Below are 14,938 nucleotides of genomic sequence, written 5' to 3'. Positions count from 1 at the left end.
TTAATGCTGGGATTAGCAATCACATCCTTTCCTCCTTATACATGCTGCTTCATTATCTGTCCATTTGGTCCCTTTTAGACATAAGCCAGTAAAGGCTTGCATGTTAACGCATGTTTTCTTGACCAGAAATTGAGCTGCTCATTTCTATAGCACTGTTTCCCAGATGTGTAAGTCAAGAAGCCACAGACCTATTTCTAAATAAAGAATTTTATTAAATGTTACACAAACCTTTTCCCCTTCTGTGTTGCTCTCAAAAACATATGCACTCATGGATTCTTCTCCCAGAGTATCACTGAGGTGGATCACAAAGCCAATCAGTCTCCTGTTCTCCTGATGGGCAGCAAACTGTGTCACAGTGGTGAGTTCAAACTGGAAAAGTCAAATAAATTATTTATTTGTTTTATTCAGCTCAAGTTCACAGGTTAGCTCAGGTTCATGTAACTGAGTAGTCACTGCTGTGATAGAAAAAGTTACTTACGCTTGCTCGTGTAACTTGGGTTTGAGGGTCTATTAACCTGCAATTACATGTAGGGAAAAAAAGAAAACTATTTTAGAGCGATTCCTGGTAATTTCAAGGGCCTTTATAATAGAAAAGCAGTAACTCCAGCAGTTTTACAGATGAGGAAACATATGCATAGAATCAGGTGCTTTAACTTTGATTGGCAAGATTCAAAACTAGGCTTTGACTCTCAGCTGCATGACAGGTACAGCAAAAATATACAGCAAATAAAACATCACATCTATATAGATAGATGTGATGTTGTTATTATAGATAGCACCTTTCTTAGTCACGTGGAAAGGATCCTGAGTGCCTAAACTAACACAAATGCAGAGGGACATAAACATACCTCACTAAAAGGGAATGTCTGACATCAGCATATTCTACAGTGACACTACTGTCAAAGGACATTATTAGGAAAGATTTTTGCATTAAAACAATCATAGTTTTGCATCTCTTTTTTGTATCTTTGCAGGGTCTTACAGCCCCCCACTATAAGACTGTCCCTTAGATTTTGATAGGACATTCTTACAACTTGGTCTGGAGGATCATTTCTAGGTACCACAGAATAAGAAAAGAGGCATTTCTTTCTAGGTAAAGTGACTCTTGGGATCTTGCTTCCTCAAAGGTTGTGTGTCTTACAAAAACAAAACCAACAATACATAATAAATCACAAATTGTATGAAGAGAACAGAACACTGACAAGTTAAAGCTTTTACAATACCTCAGGTTCTTGCTGGTGACCATGAGGTGGGATTCAGTCATGCGGAAGATGTTGTGAATGGCCCGAGCAGCCAGCACTTGTCTCATGGCTTCATAAATCACCTCGCACGTCTCATCGGACTGAACAGCCATGGACCCTAAAAACCGAACCACGAACATCTGCTGCAGCAGGGAATCTGCAAGAGAAAAGCCATGACTTCCTTTACTACGCTATTTCAATTTCCCAGTAGCTCAAAGTATCAATGGAATTATTTTATTCACTTTAGAAATTCAACAGTAAGCCTGTGGTTGGTGGCCATCATGAGCAGTGGCTTTCTGCCATGAGTCACACAGTGCCCTGACCCAGTTTCAAACTGTGTGAACAGGCAGCAGTGTGGAGGTGGGGAAGGAAGTTTTAAAAGTGTGACTGGTCCTTTATGCTTCATTTGATCATATGCTAGTAAAATTCCCTTGCCTATTTTGCTATTGGGTGCACATAAACTATGATGAATTTATGACTGGGCATAAGCCTTGGCTTCCATTAAGCCTCATACATTCTTCCCTTTCTTCTATGTCCTGACCTTCCATGCAGTTGGGCACAGTGAGGTTTTCACCAAATCCTTCCTTGCTCCTTGACTGTCACTAGAAGATTTAATGACAACTAAGCAGCCATTATGCAGTAAAGCCATCACACTTGATCAGGCTCCCTTTATGGCCGATGGTGAGCAAGGGAAAGCAGGGTGAATGTTCAGAGCACTAGGTAGTAGTGCTTTGGTTCTGAGAGCACCTTTCTGACAGGGCCATGGGTTCCAGGCACAGAGGAGAACAGCCAGGGCCAAGCCCTACACAAGCTAGTACAGGAAGGTCACTTTACTATGGATCTGTTACTTCTGCTCCATGATGTCAGGTGCTTTTCTTAAGAGACACTGAGTAGCTAAAATCATGACTGATTTTATCTGGATGAAGAAGCACTGACCTTCCTCCTCATCTTTGCTGCTGTCTTCAGATTCCCCAAATGGGTTTGCACGCCTGTGAAATAAGAAAATTTGAATTACAGATTCTGGTTATCACTACTAACAGATGCTGCAATACTTCATCTCGCCTGAAATCATACTGTTACAGTGATGGATCACTGTCTCTGGCCATACCTGCCACCTCTGTTCTGGTCCAGAAATTCCATAGCAGGCAGTACAATATCAAATTGAATTGGTGTTCCAGGAGCAATGAGTTGTGTGGAATCTTGAATGCCGGCTGATCCACTGGGAATTACTTCATCATTTTCCATATTCTTTACAGTCTGGCTGAAGTGCAAATGTAAAAAAAAAAAATTATGTTTCTATCCATCAGTGACATCCTACCTTTGCTCTGGAACAGAGATAAGATTATTCAAAAGTCCAAAGAGGGACTGAACCACTCTGCAGATATGTAAGGTATTTTCCTATTTACCTATTACTGAGGGCTCCAATAAAATCCTTTTTTTAATCTAGCATTATTTAGGACAAAAATAAACATTGGTATATTAAACCTGAATACAGATCAACTCTGAGCGTGGGCTGACTTTCAGTAATAGGTGACCATGTGTCTCCCTGCCCTGTCCATATTCACAGCTGCATTACCAGCAGAGACCTGGACTTGTGTCTACACTTCTCAGTGACAATTCCAACATCTTAGGATCCCTCAGCCCCACGATCAATACAACTGCACATGGTCTCTGCTCCACACAAGGGAGAACATTACCTGGGGTGCTGAACTTCATGTTTTTTTCCCAAGCTGGTAATGGGAGTCACTGCTTGCAGGGCTGTCTGATTTAATTTTATTGCAGCTGCCTATGAAAACAAGACAGAACAGTTTTTTTAGACATGCAGCTTACCTTACCATGTTGAATAATGGGAGAACAAGTTGAAGGAATGGATTGAAAGATCAAAACAAGCTCCCACCTCTGGATTGTCAGTGAGATAGATCTGCCTGGAGATGTTGTTGATAGCACATATCCACTGGAAGGGAAAATGAAATTGAAGTCTTCAAGCTCACTTATATGCAAGAATAATAACATTAAGAAAATATTTTTACCTCTTCGTATTCTTTCTTGCTTTCTGCTTGAAGGGTTATACCCCTAAAATATAAACACAGTGTATAAGTGCTAACAGTGGACACCAGGACTGTTTGACTGCAGTGCTTACAGTAATATACCAAGCTTTTTATCTATTAACTGCCAAAGGAACAAGAATCGTGAATAAGCTGCAGCTAAAAGACACCACATGTTCCATTCAGGCACTTGTGGGGGAGGATTGGAAGGAATATGCTTTTAATTTGGAAACATCCTTCTGGAAACCCAGAAAAGCTTACTACTACACCAAGCAAGTTTTACAGGAAAGAGCATCTGAAGGGGTAGGTGTGACTAGCTGTCCTCAAACAAAACACTTCTCATACACTTTCCCTGTAGGAGTAGTGATCTGAAAGCAGTATCTTCTGTCTTCACAGTCCACAGCCATAACAGAGCAGTTATCCAGGTCCTGAATCAATCCTCCAGCTACTGCTCCCCTTGGCTGACACATCAAGTTGCCACCTTGAGTGAAGAAATAGAGTCTATCCCAAGTTGTAGTCACCAGACCTGTTTTACTGATGAGGAGATACAGTGATAAAGACTCATTACTGTTTAGAAGTAACAGATATGAAACTGCAAACACATCCTGATACTAATCAGAACTTCATGTTCACCCAGGCATTTTTTAATGGTCTCTTTTAAGAAGAAAAAGCAGCACCTGTTTCTAGCAGAAACTAATCCGTAATGAAAGCTGAAAAATTAAGTTAATTCCAAACATCGAAGTTAAAATTCGTATCTTCTAGCTAAGGAATAAAAGAGTATTGAGTAACTGACATGAAATACTATGAGCAGTTTCAGCACAAAATCATAATATAAAAAAGTATCTGCTGCAGTACTATCTATTATTATATACTAGTATTATTATATACTACTATTACACTATAATAGGACTCTACAGCTAAGCAAGAGTCCATCTCTTGCTTAGCTGTAGAGTCCTATTATAATGTAATCCAGCTTTTGGACTACTAAGAGAAATTATCAGATGCATACTCACAAAGAAAAAAATTACTGGATAAACAAAATAATAAACTGATATTTAATCAATCAGAGAAATAGGGTTATTACATGCCACCAGTATACCTTACTTCTGTGGAAGTTCATGGAAAATTTTATATGTAAAATCTGAAGAGGTAGTTCTACATATGATACACATTCAAAGTTACAAACTTGCATTGTCCATAAAGCTTTTATTTATGTAAAAAAGGTCATTCATGAAAACACATGTTAACTACAAAATATAGCTGCTTTTGTAAACACCATGTCTCCTTTAAGATCTGGAAACAATGTAAACCCAGTCTCATTAGCTTCTAATTTTTAGCCACTTGAATGCAGGAAATTTTTCCGGTAGGTACATTCAATCAGAAGCAAAATTCTGTTTTCAGAAAAACAGTCTCAAATGTCTCTAATTTGGTTAAAGCTTCAAAAATACATTTCCAAAGATGACAGATGTACTCAGAGGACGAAAAGTAGAGCTACCAAACTGATTAAGGACCCTCAAACATCAATACCTGATGAGTCCTTATGACTCTCCCCCAAAAAACGTAGCCACTAAACAAATCAACAGATAACAATCTTCTTACTTTCTAAGATTAAGGTAGCCAGCCTTCTGGATGAGATTTCTATTGATAGCAGGTGAAATTACATCAGAATCTGGAGTGTAAACAGATTCATTAACTGCAATTAAGTCCTGCTGGGATATTCTCATTTTTTCAGCTTCGGCATCCAGCTCTCCTTGTATGCTGGGAAAAAACCACCGACAACACAAAAAGAAACACAAGCCATCATTAGCCATTTATACCAGGATACAGGTAACATCTGTAAGCCAAAATGAACAAAAATACCATCTGAGATTACCTTGGAGGGTAGTGCAAAGATGAAATTTATTTTTCAAATAGACTTTATAGGAAATACTGTTCTGTGATACTGAAATGAGCATGTGAGAACTGTTGAGACATGTTGAGAAAAAAGAGTAAAGTTTATTTTTTGAGAGACAGCTTCTAAAAGTAATGCTTCTATGAATTTACACTGCTGAACACATACAGACATTGCCCTACTATAACAGCATAGTTCAAAGCAGGCTGTACTAGAGGATCTCTAGACTTTCTTAGCACTGTCTAATGCCTCCAAGGCTGTAACACACAGGAATTCCTGCCTTGACACCACCTATTAACTGGTAATGGATTTTCATTAATTCAGAACAATACAGTAAAAAGACCTATAGCTCAAATCTCCCTTTAGCTTTAATTCTTTGTTTATAATACTGCGTCCTGTTTTGGTGTGATGCAGAAAACATCAGATCTGAATTAAGTTAGACCATATTTTGCAAACTAATGCCTTTTCACTCCATCATCGAATATCAGAATAAGAATTATTTAAATTCCATTTTTAAATACAATGGAACTATGCTGTCAGTTTTTACCTCAGTGTTATTTCAATCAATCTTTTGATCTGTCATTTTTGTTGCACCACAAAATGCTTTTGACAAAATGTCCCTGGCACCTTCATGGTTTCTGAGGCTATATTCCTCTTTCTAAGATGTGCTTCTCCCATCTCCAAGGCAGGAAGAAAAGTGCTGACAATTCTGAAGTTATATGCATTTGTGGCAATCAGGCCAAGTGGTCACTGAGAATGTCTTAGCATAGGTATCTCCTGTGTTTTTACACCATTAACAATATTCACCGTATAAATGAAAATGCTTTTAAATACCACTGAAATTCTGTAGCTGTATAATGGGTCACATCAGCTTGTTGTTCCAAAAGAACAAATATGATAAGTGAAAAGCTTTTAGCTTGACTAGCCAGCACTCACTTAGGCCTTGTGATCCCCAGCACTAAGGAAGGAGAGGAGCGGGCAGCACAGTTTTCTGTGGCTGTGCAAACTGAAGTCATGAAACTCTGTCCTCTGTCAGTAATTCTGTGCAGCACAGTGCCATTCAGAATTTTACAAGCTTCTCTTTTGTTTTTTCCACAGACATCATACTCTTTTACTAGTTACATTTGAGTTGTACTTTCAAGCTTTACTGTGTGACAGACTCTAAACACAAAAACCAGACTCAGGAAAATAACTGAGCAGCCTATTTTTGTTTCCATTTACTACTGTACATTGTCCAGAACTCAAACTCATCTGACTGTGGAAAACGGGCTTATTCTACGGTGAGGATCCAAGAGCAAGATCCTCCCTGTGCCTGTAAGACAGAAGTAAGATGCCCTACACTTTTTAAACAAAACTCACAATTTCAATGGCATTTAAAATCTGTCCTCCAGTCAGTACAAATGTTGTGTAGAGGGATTTATTTCACAAGCGAGTGTGCCAAGATATTTAATTATATAAGCAGAAAAAGTAAAGAATCATTTAGTGAAATAATCCACTATACAGAGCACTTGTTTGTAGCATGGTTCTCAAATTAACAAATATGCATTATTTAAAGTGCCACCAGAGTGAGAATAAATAATGATTTGGCTACGGCTCGGTATGAAAGGAATGAAGGATTAAGTCAAGGACTCAGCTGGGACTATATTATCTTTATGGTCCATTCCAACCCGTTAACATTTTATCATTCCATGAAGAATATTCTCGCTATTACAATTACAGTTCAAATGTAAAGTTTGCATTTACAGGGACTTAATTATAATTAAACGCTTCAATACAAGTAGAAGATGTGGAGGGACGTGTAAGAAAAACGATCACAAAATTAGGAGTACAAAAGCAGTTTACTGAAATTTACAACTTAGTCAAAGTAGGTTGAACTCAGTGGACTAATACAGTCTACACTGGATGCAATGAATATGTTCCCTACAGTGAGGATTTTTGTTTGCCTTGTGTAGCTACACCATCAAACACTTTAGGTCCTAAATTTGAGAGGTTAATGAGTTATTGTTGCTGTATTATTACAGAATACCCAGTAAATATAAATACCTATAATTCAGAAAGCACCTTAAGTTATTTTATTAATACTGTTAACCTGTTTCTAGCCCAAATTCCATGCTTTTCTGTTCATGACAAGACACAGGGATGTAAGAAAGCATGTGAACATTTTACAGTATATAGTTTCTGACTATACTGTAAAAATACTCTCTTCAGTGTACAGACAGCATTTTCTTTTCCATGTACAAACATTTCCTTTCTACCTGTTACTTCAACAAAATATGCCCAACAATGCCAAGTAAGCATAAAAGGAATCTCATTAGAAAGAAAAAGAGGCACTCTCTCGTATGTGCCGAAGGTTAGAGTGCTACAGCTCGGACTCCAATGGAATGACAAAAGCAAACAAAAGCACTAGGTTACCTCTGAACCATGTCTGAAACAGATGACAAAAAGCTGTCCATCCTTTTGGAAAACATCTCTGCTCCTTTCTTAAAGAAGTTGATCTGAAAAATACCAAGAAAAAGGGCACTGAAGGTTCTCTTGGCTTTGGCAGACAAGGAGCAGATTGTGGGAGTGTTAACAGTGCTCCCATTATGACTGAACTTCTGGCAGGTGATCAAACACATGGGCAAAACAGCTGCATTGCCTTTCTTGCTACTTCCCACTTTTGCAACTCTACAACCTTTCACACACAGATAAGCTGCTGGCTGCTGACAAGTACGTTTCCAAAGAACTTGCTAAATGACTCAAATAAAGGAACAGGTAGCTTCTCCCACATTGGCACTGGGCAGGGCTGGGGCTCGTGGTGTTAGGAACTGCTGTGTGCAATGCCACCCTATCAAAGGGAAATCATCCATTAGATTTTGCAGTCCAACCTGAACTACCATGATGAACATCTTCAAAGTGCTGTAATAAAGTCAGTCAGGAAAGTGTAGCTGTGCTTGCAGAAGCCTCCAGAGCAATTGGTTGTATCAACTACAGTTTTACCACTGGTTTTGTTCTACTGAAGGAGCTAAAAAAAAAGCTACTAGGGCCAAAGTGCACATGATGTGACAGAAGATTAATTCTCTTAGCTGGTATTGCTCAGCAGGCACACAATAAAGCAAAGCACTTGGTGTAGACTTGACCTTGTACTATCAGTCATCATTAGAGCCTACTGGCAACTGCATGAAACATGGATACAGATAGCATGTGTGTGCAATTAATCAGGATAAACACATAAAAATCAGTGATCTACTCTGGGAAGAGATGTAAAAGCAAATGTTATAGACCACGGCCTCCCTTTACAAAGGAGAGAAAGAATGGCCTCCTAAAGAATGATTTACCTATTCTATTTCAGAAGCCTGCTTCAAGAGGAAAGAGCTCTAAAATCCACTGATGATAAATGCTGATGGCCAGTTTTCAGTCAAAATGAACCCTCTATTAGCCACTGCTTCTTCCAAAATTTCCATTTGACCTATTCATTTGTTGGAAATGTGAAACTGGAGACACATATTTGAGTAATTAATTAAGAAAATACATATTTGTACTGAAAGGCAGTTCACAAAATTTAAGCATCAACTGGCTTCTGGTTATTCAGACATTCCCATGACAGCCTGAGACTTCCCCATATAGATAAAGCAGTTTTGCCAGATGAAGTATGGAGAAAGTTCTGTTTGGTTTCCAGTAAAGGAAATCAATGCAGTTCTTTCACTTAGGATAGCTACAGCAGAGAAGCAGTGTGATCTCCCGTGGTGAGGAATGTGACTGAATCCTCATTCACTACCTATTTTAAACGAGGCACATGGGCTTCAAAAGACAGGATGATGTAGATGATGATGAGCCACACTACAATCTCAAACAGAGCACCACATTCATTTTTCCTCTTTTCATAGCCCAGTTCTCATTTTCCAAACACTTTCTTTCATCAAAATCAAAGACCCTTAAAATGGGTGATAGTGAGAGTCAAGTGCTGTGATAATACTGGTTTGTTGATCCCCCTGATATTCTGGAGGGTCACACTATCAGAGTTGAGAAATGCTCTATCAAATTGCTGTTAGAATAAAAACTAGAAAAAGGATTTGCCAGCCTTATGCTCAATCCTCTCTACTATTCTGTCCTTCCAGCTCTCCAGAGCATGCTCTGTTCCTCATCATGCACACTCCTCATTAGTATGCTGAACATTATGTGCCAGGAAGGGAACTGCTACATAGGAGAGTTTGTGCAGACTGGGTAAACAGTGGAAGTAAATGCTACTGCATTTAGCTCAGCTGTGAAAAGACTAACCCTAGGCTGATTTTGCATAGAAGTGTATTGGATTTTCTTTTCATTAGTGTCTTTCCTGAATATCTAAACATTCAACTATCTGCCACAAACAAAATCTGCTGATAGAATCTAGGCAAGCTGAATGCAAATTGTTTCCCCACCACCCTTGTTATAATTTGTCAGGTCTCAAAATAAATCCAGAACGACAATGTTTCACCTTTCCCAGGAACATGTCTAAGTGATACAGACACTTTGCTGTCAATACCTGTCCTCGTGTATATCCTAGCATAGGTTCCATCATAGCCACCCTCTTCCTGTACTGCAGAGCATTCAGGGCACAGTAATATTGCAAGGATGAAAGGTGCTGCTTTCTTCTTGCATTTGCCACTTCTTTTGCAACTTCTGCCTTAAGCTGAACAAAAAATTATAAAGAGGTTGACAAAGTGTTACTGTGTATATGGATGTATTTACTGATCATCTTCAAGTTATTTTTAAATCACTGTCTTTAAAGAACATCTCCAGGTTAAAGTGAAGTATGAGAAACAAAGCAAATGAAAAACTCAAAGCAAGTACTTCAAGCCTTTATCTGCCATGAAACTAAAGCATTTGGGGAGCCCCTGTGACTACAAACTATGTAACTACTGCCACTAAAAATCTGGATCAGATGTCCGTGCAAGAAATTTATTTGCAGCTGAGATCACAACATAAGTCTGCAAGTGCAGAATTCAGAGGTGAGTAATTAACAGTATGCTATATCACATTGTGCTCTGTAAGGCATTTCCTTTCAAGAACTATCCTGTAGAACAGATTGACTCTCAGGACAGGGCCAGCCATACACTTTTTGACAAAGGGATGTATTTTAGAATAGCAGTCCAGGGGGCAAAGAAGAAGGAATGTAGAACAGTCCTACCAAGAGAGTTTTGTGCACTCTCTTGCTTAAGTTAAGTGGAATGACAGGCCATACAAAGTAATTAAACAGGAAGGTACATGCAAAGAAATGCAATGCTTTAGGAACAGCAGACACAAGGCTTCATGGCAGTTCACAATGAATTGTGCTCAGTGATACTGCATCACCACCTCAGCTGTACAACTCTAGGCCTATACAAAGCTATTTATAGTCACTTGGATTGCTTCTATCTGAAAAGCTCCCATGGATCTGAAAGGCTCTAGTTGAGCACAATATTTCACCACCTTCCCAACTTGGAGAAAACAGGTGTGAGTGCTGAGCTGATGTTTAAAAGCTTTGTGTCTGCTTGGAAACAAAATCACAAGTATTCTTGAGCTACTGTGAATTTAAGCAATGAACTCTCTGAAGTTCACAACGAACAAGGATGCAGACAGAATGGCTGATGAAAACATTCTATTTTCCCTTTCACATTTGTTACCTTTTCATTTTCTTTCCTTTTCGGTAACCTGCTATATTTTGCCATGGATACGTCATGTTCTGTAGACAAGGAATATTATTTTTTTTAGAAATGTGATATGTGTATGTGCACAGATTCAACATGTCTTCTTTGCTCTAGCAGCTGCACATGAGTAGAAACAAAACAGTGACACATACCATTGCTAGCAAGGCCAAAGAGATCCTTCAGTGTGCTTACTTCTGGAAAAGAGAAATCAAATATTCAAAGTAAAACCAGCTGTGAACACTTTGTACAACTTAGACCATTTATGCCATATTTACTGTCCAAGTCACTCCAGCCCTTCCACAGCAGAGACATATACATTGTGCCTGTCTTGAAAATGCTAAACCAGATCAGCTGCTAGAGAAATGAATAATTAAGGGTGGAGTGAGTTTATTTTATTGAGCAAGTTGTCACTCCAAGAAAGATGCCTTATCTGCCAGTGTCATTTGTCCAAAGAAGCACCATTTCAGTATGTTTATTCTGATTAAAGGCCCACCACTATCATGCAAGATCAGCAGTTCTGAACAACCTGACAGTGCTTATGTGATACTGAGAAATTTAAGACCCACAGATGTATGAAGTAAAGCCTTTTTCCTGTACATGAATCTCCCTCAGTGTGGAACATTTTTGCTAAGCTGCTCTGTGAAAATAAATCTGTATAAAACACACCTGACTGCTGGTGTAATGATGCCTGCATTACAAATACTGGCCATGAGATTCTGATACAGGTAGAGAGAAGACAGACTGAACAGAATGTAACTTCACAAGTGTCAGACACAAGCTACTCTTAGTATCCTCACCGACATATGCTGCAACTGGCAAAAACTCTCTCAAAAAGCTACAAAGAAAGCACATTTACAAGAACAGACATTATGCAACTGTGAAAATACCAAGGGGAAATTGTAGGATGTCATCATGGTCTCTGATTATTTTTAACATCCTACTCATTAATCCGTTTGACTCCACCTTTTTTTTCCCCCAGAATGCTTCATTATTACTCAGATGAAGACAGAAGATTTTTCCATTTGTAACTAACTTGTATTTAGAGGTTTCTACAATATTCAATATAGATTTAACAAGATGAAAAGTAAAAACAGTAACACAGTTATTCTTTCTGGCTTCCTTGTTTAATCCCTCTATGAAATTCCAATGCAGCCAGGTCTCTACCAAAAATGCTGTTCTACAAACTGCATCAGAAAAAGTGGATAGAATTTTAAAAAAAATTGACATCCAAGGAAGTTGAAGAAACTTTTGGTTTTTGTCATGCAGCAGCTGAAGCTGTGGTTGCAGGCTTCATATGTGTTTTCATATCTTTTTTAATGAACAAGAGGGAAGAAACCATAAATATGGAAAAAGAATTACTATCTCTGAGGCCACATGAAAGAGGTGAGGAAGCGTTTATCCCATCAACATCTTACCATCCAAATTCTCCTTTATATTTGACAGTATATGATAAACAACATATTGTTAACATAGACACCTAGATGTCCTCACAATTTTCAATCAGATCCCATAACGAACTTAAACCAGTCAATGTTTTGCTGTAGTCATTTTGTCTCACACCAAAATGATGTCTACAAGAAGGACATAAGTGGGACTGCAAAAAGTGAAATAAGTAGTGGGAAGAAAGAAAGGAAGACAAGAAAGAAAGGAAGACAAGAAAGAAAGGAAGACAAGAAAGAAAGGAAGACAAGAAAGAAAGGAAGACAAGAAAGAAAGGAAGACAAGAAAGAAACGAAGACAAGAAAGAAACGAAGACAAGAAAGAAAACGGAAGGACAAGAAAGAAAGAAGACAAAGAAAAAGACAAGAAGCTGACAAAAAGTCGAAGACGGTGTTGCAAAAAGTAGACTGGCAGTGGCCCATGACCTTGAATATGAGTTTTTTTCTTCTGTAATTATATAGAATGTTTGTGTTACTGCCTTGCTGTTTAAGTAATGAAATCCCAAATTTGTGAAATCAGGTAACTTGCATGGAATTACCCTTGCATGGCAAGAATTTAAAGAGGACTGATTCCTTAAAAAGGAGGGAATATACTATTCTCTGAAGTTAAAACATTCTTGTTTGTGCTTGTCAAACAGCCCCAAACTTCTGAAGTGGAACAAATACTGTTTGCAAGCCCAATTCACTGCTAAATTTCCCTTCTGGCAATTACAACATCAGTGACTTCAGTGAAATTACATTAGTATAAAAACACAGTGACCCAACAAAGAATAAAGCTGTGTATTTTTAAACTTGCACCATATGGCGCATAAAACGTTACAAGGTGAACGTGAACTGCTTTTGTCTGAGTAAAATATGTCTCAGTGTGTGATGAAATAAACAAGAAGGAGCATATAAGGAAAATTGAAACTTAGAATAAAATTTACCTGTGAGATCTTTTTCTCGAAATTGTATTATTGGGAGAACCATTGTATCTGCAAGCTGTTTAGCCAGTTCAGAATGAAGAATATTGAGCTGAAACAGAGAATTGTTCTGAGACACAATGTACATAAAAAACCCAAACCACAGAGAACATCAAAACACACCTGCCATTTGTGTCCAGTGGATATAATGTACTTCAATACTTGTAATACACTTCTCATGGTATCTAAGACAGATGGGGATGCTCTCCCTAAATGCTTCATTCCTGCCTGGTATTTCTCAAGGATCCAAGAACTTCTCAGTTCCCACATGACGGATTAGGGCAATTCACTTGACCATTAATTCTAATGCTTAACCCAACAGGATTTAAACTGTAATTATCCTTTATTAACCTGTTTTAGTTAAGTCTCAATGCCATGGAGTTACAGTCCCACCACCATAACTACACTGTCTTTCCATGAACAAGGACTCACCAGGACACAATCACAACAGGGGGCAACTGCAACGCAAGATCCCATTCAAGTATTTTACCTCGACAGCAGTTGCCCACTGTTGTTTTTGTGTTTCTAAACTTCAGCAAATAGCTGTTTTAAAGCACCCACGTGGCACCATTTAGGATGAAGGCAGGCAAGGCTCTCATGTCAACACTGGCCTGCTAGGAATGGGAGCAGGTAGGACAGCTATCAGTCACACTGCTGGAGCACCAAGAGGGTGCAACACCTTGCAGTGATATCCTGCCTGTTTGCTGAGCATCCTGGATACCTCCAGGCAGCCTCTTGCAGGTAAGGGTGAACTGAAGATCTCCCATGAGACAATACAATTCAATGCTGATAGAACAGACAACTAAAACAGGCACAAGGGGAAGCTAACACACAGAAAAGGAAGCCAAGGAATGGAGCGAGTTCTCATGACGGAAAATGTGACTGACAGAACTGAGCAGCAACTTTCAGCTTTCTGCCCCCAAATGGCACCGTTCTCTTGAACCTGGGAAGGATAAACTTCTTGTTTTGATCTATTTGGAGGCACATAAGCAATTGCAAGACTTGCGATAACAAATGCTACTTTCAAGCATCCTGAGAACACACATGCAAAAAGAAAAGCCTAAGAAAAAAGTAAACCTTTGGGATTCCTCTCAATACATCCTCAGAGCTATTCATGGGCTCTAAAATTTTTAACTTACTTTTTGTCCCACAACCTTCTCTCCTCTCCCAAACAGCAGACCTCAGTACAGCCTTTTGCCTTCTTAATCAAAGTTGGAAGTAGACCAACAAGAACAGACTTTTCTGATGGCACAGCACTGCTCAAAGCAGAGAGAGTGATTTGACGAAACCTAAGCAAGAAGGACCTAGATACCAAGGCCATATTGAAATGTTACATGGGAAGGTCTAACAAAAGCATTTACAAACACTTCCAGTAATTAGCAAAAACCTCCAGGGCATGGGAGTATTCAGTGCACACAGATTCACTGTCTTCACCTCACAGTACTGCAGCCTTCCCCAAACTTCTCTGGATTCTGCATGATCTCATAGCAACTAAACTGCAACTTTACCAATTCACAGCTGCCCTGCATCCACATCCAGCAAGTTTTGGTTCAAACTGCAGTGTTTAAAGCTTAGAAATGTGTCATTTTAATATGGAATTATAGAAAAGATAGCCCTAGCCTAGATGAGAGTGTGATTTGACGAAATCACAGAGAGAGTGATTTGACGAAAAAGCAGAGAGAGTGATTTGACGAAACCTAAGCAAGAAGGACCTA

At 38.8% G+C, this 14,938-nt stretch overlaps 1 protein-coding gene across 1 annotated transcript in view; it reads right to left on the bottom strand.

The window, feature by feature from the left end:
* Positions 1–14,938, bottom strand: part of APPL2 (adaptor protein, phosphotyrosine interacting with PH domain and leucine zipper 2) — a 29,734-nt gene that overhangs the window by 2,298 nt on the left and 12,498 nt on the right. Inside the window, exons 5-19 of the mRNA XM_064702545.1 lie at positions 13,188–13,275; positions 10,975–11,016; positions 10,799–10,857; positions 9,679–9,825; positions 7,590–7,672; positions 4,886–5,044; positions 3,632–3,820; positions 3,272–3,314; positions 3,139–3,195; positions 2,939–3,027; positions 2,350–2,502; positions 2,178–2,230; positions 1,224–1,398; positions 479–515; positions 229–369 (exon numbers count right to left, since the gene is read on the bottom strand). Of these exons, the coding sequence (XP_064558615.1) occupies positions 229–369; positions 479–515; positions 1,224–1,398; positions 2,178–2,230; positions 2,350–2,502; positions 2,939–3,027; positions 3,139–3,195; positions 3,272–3,314; positions 3,632–3,820; positions 4,886–5,044; positions 7,590–7,672; positions 9,679–9,825; positions 10,799–10,857; positions 10,975–11,016; positions 13,188–13,275 (1,515 nt within the window). The remainder of the gene's footprint in view (positions 1–228; positions 370–478; positions 516–1,223; positions 1,399–2,177; positions 2,231–2,349; positions 2,503–2,938; positions 3,028–3,138; positions 3,196–3,271; positions 3,315–3,631; positions 3,821–4,885; positions 5,045–7,589; positions 7,673–9,678; positions 9,826–10,798; positions 10,858–10,974; positions 11,017–13,187; positions 13,276–14,938) is intronic.

This window comes from Zonotrichia leucophrys, chromosome 1A, assembly GCF_028769735.1.
Source record: "Zonotrichia leucophrys gambelii isolate GWCS_2022_RI chromosome 1A, RI_Zleu_2.0, whole genome shotgun sequence".
NCBI classification, from domain to species: Eukaryota; Metazoa; Chordata; class Aves; order Passeriformes; family Passerellidae; genus Zonotrichia; species Zonotrichia leucophrys.
Note: the sequence above shows the minus strand (reverse complement) of the source record. Positions and strands in the feature narration are given on the sequence as shown.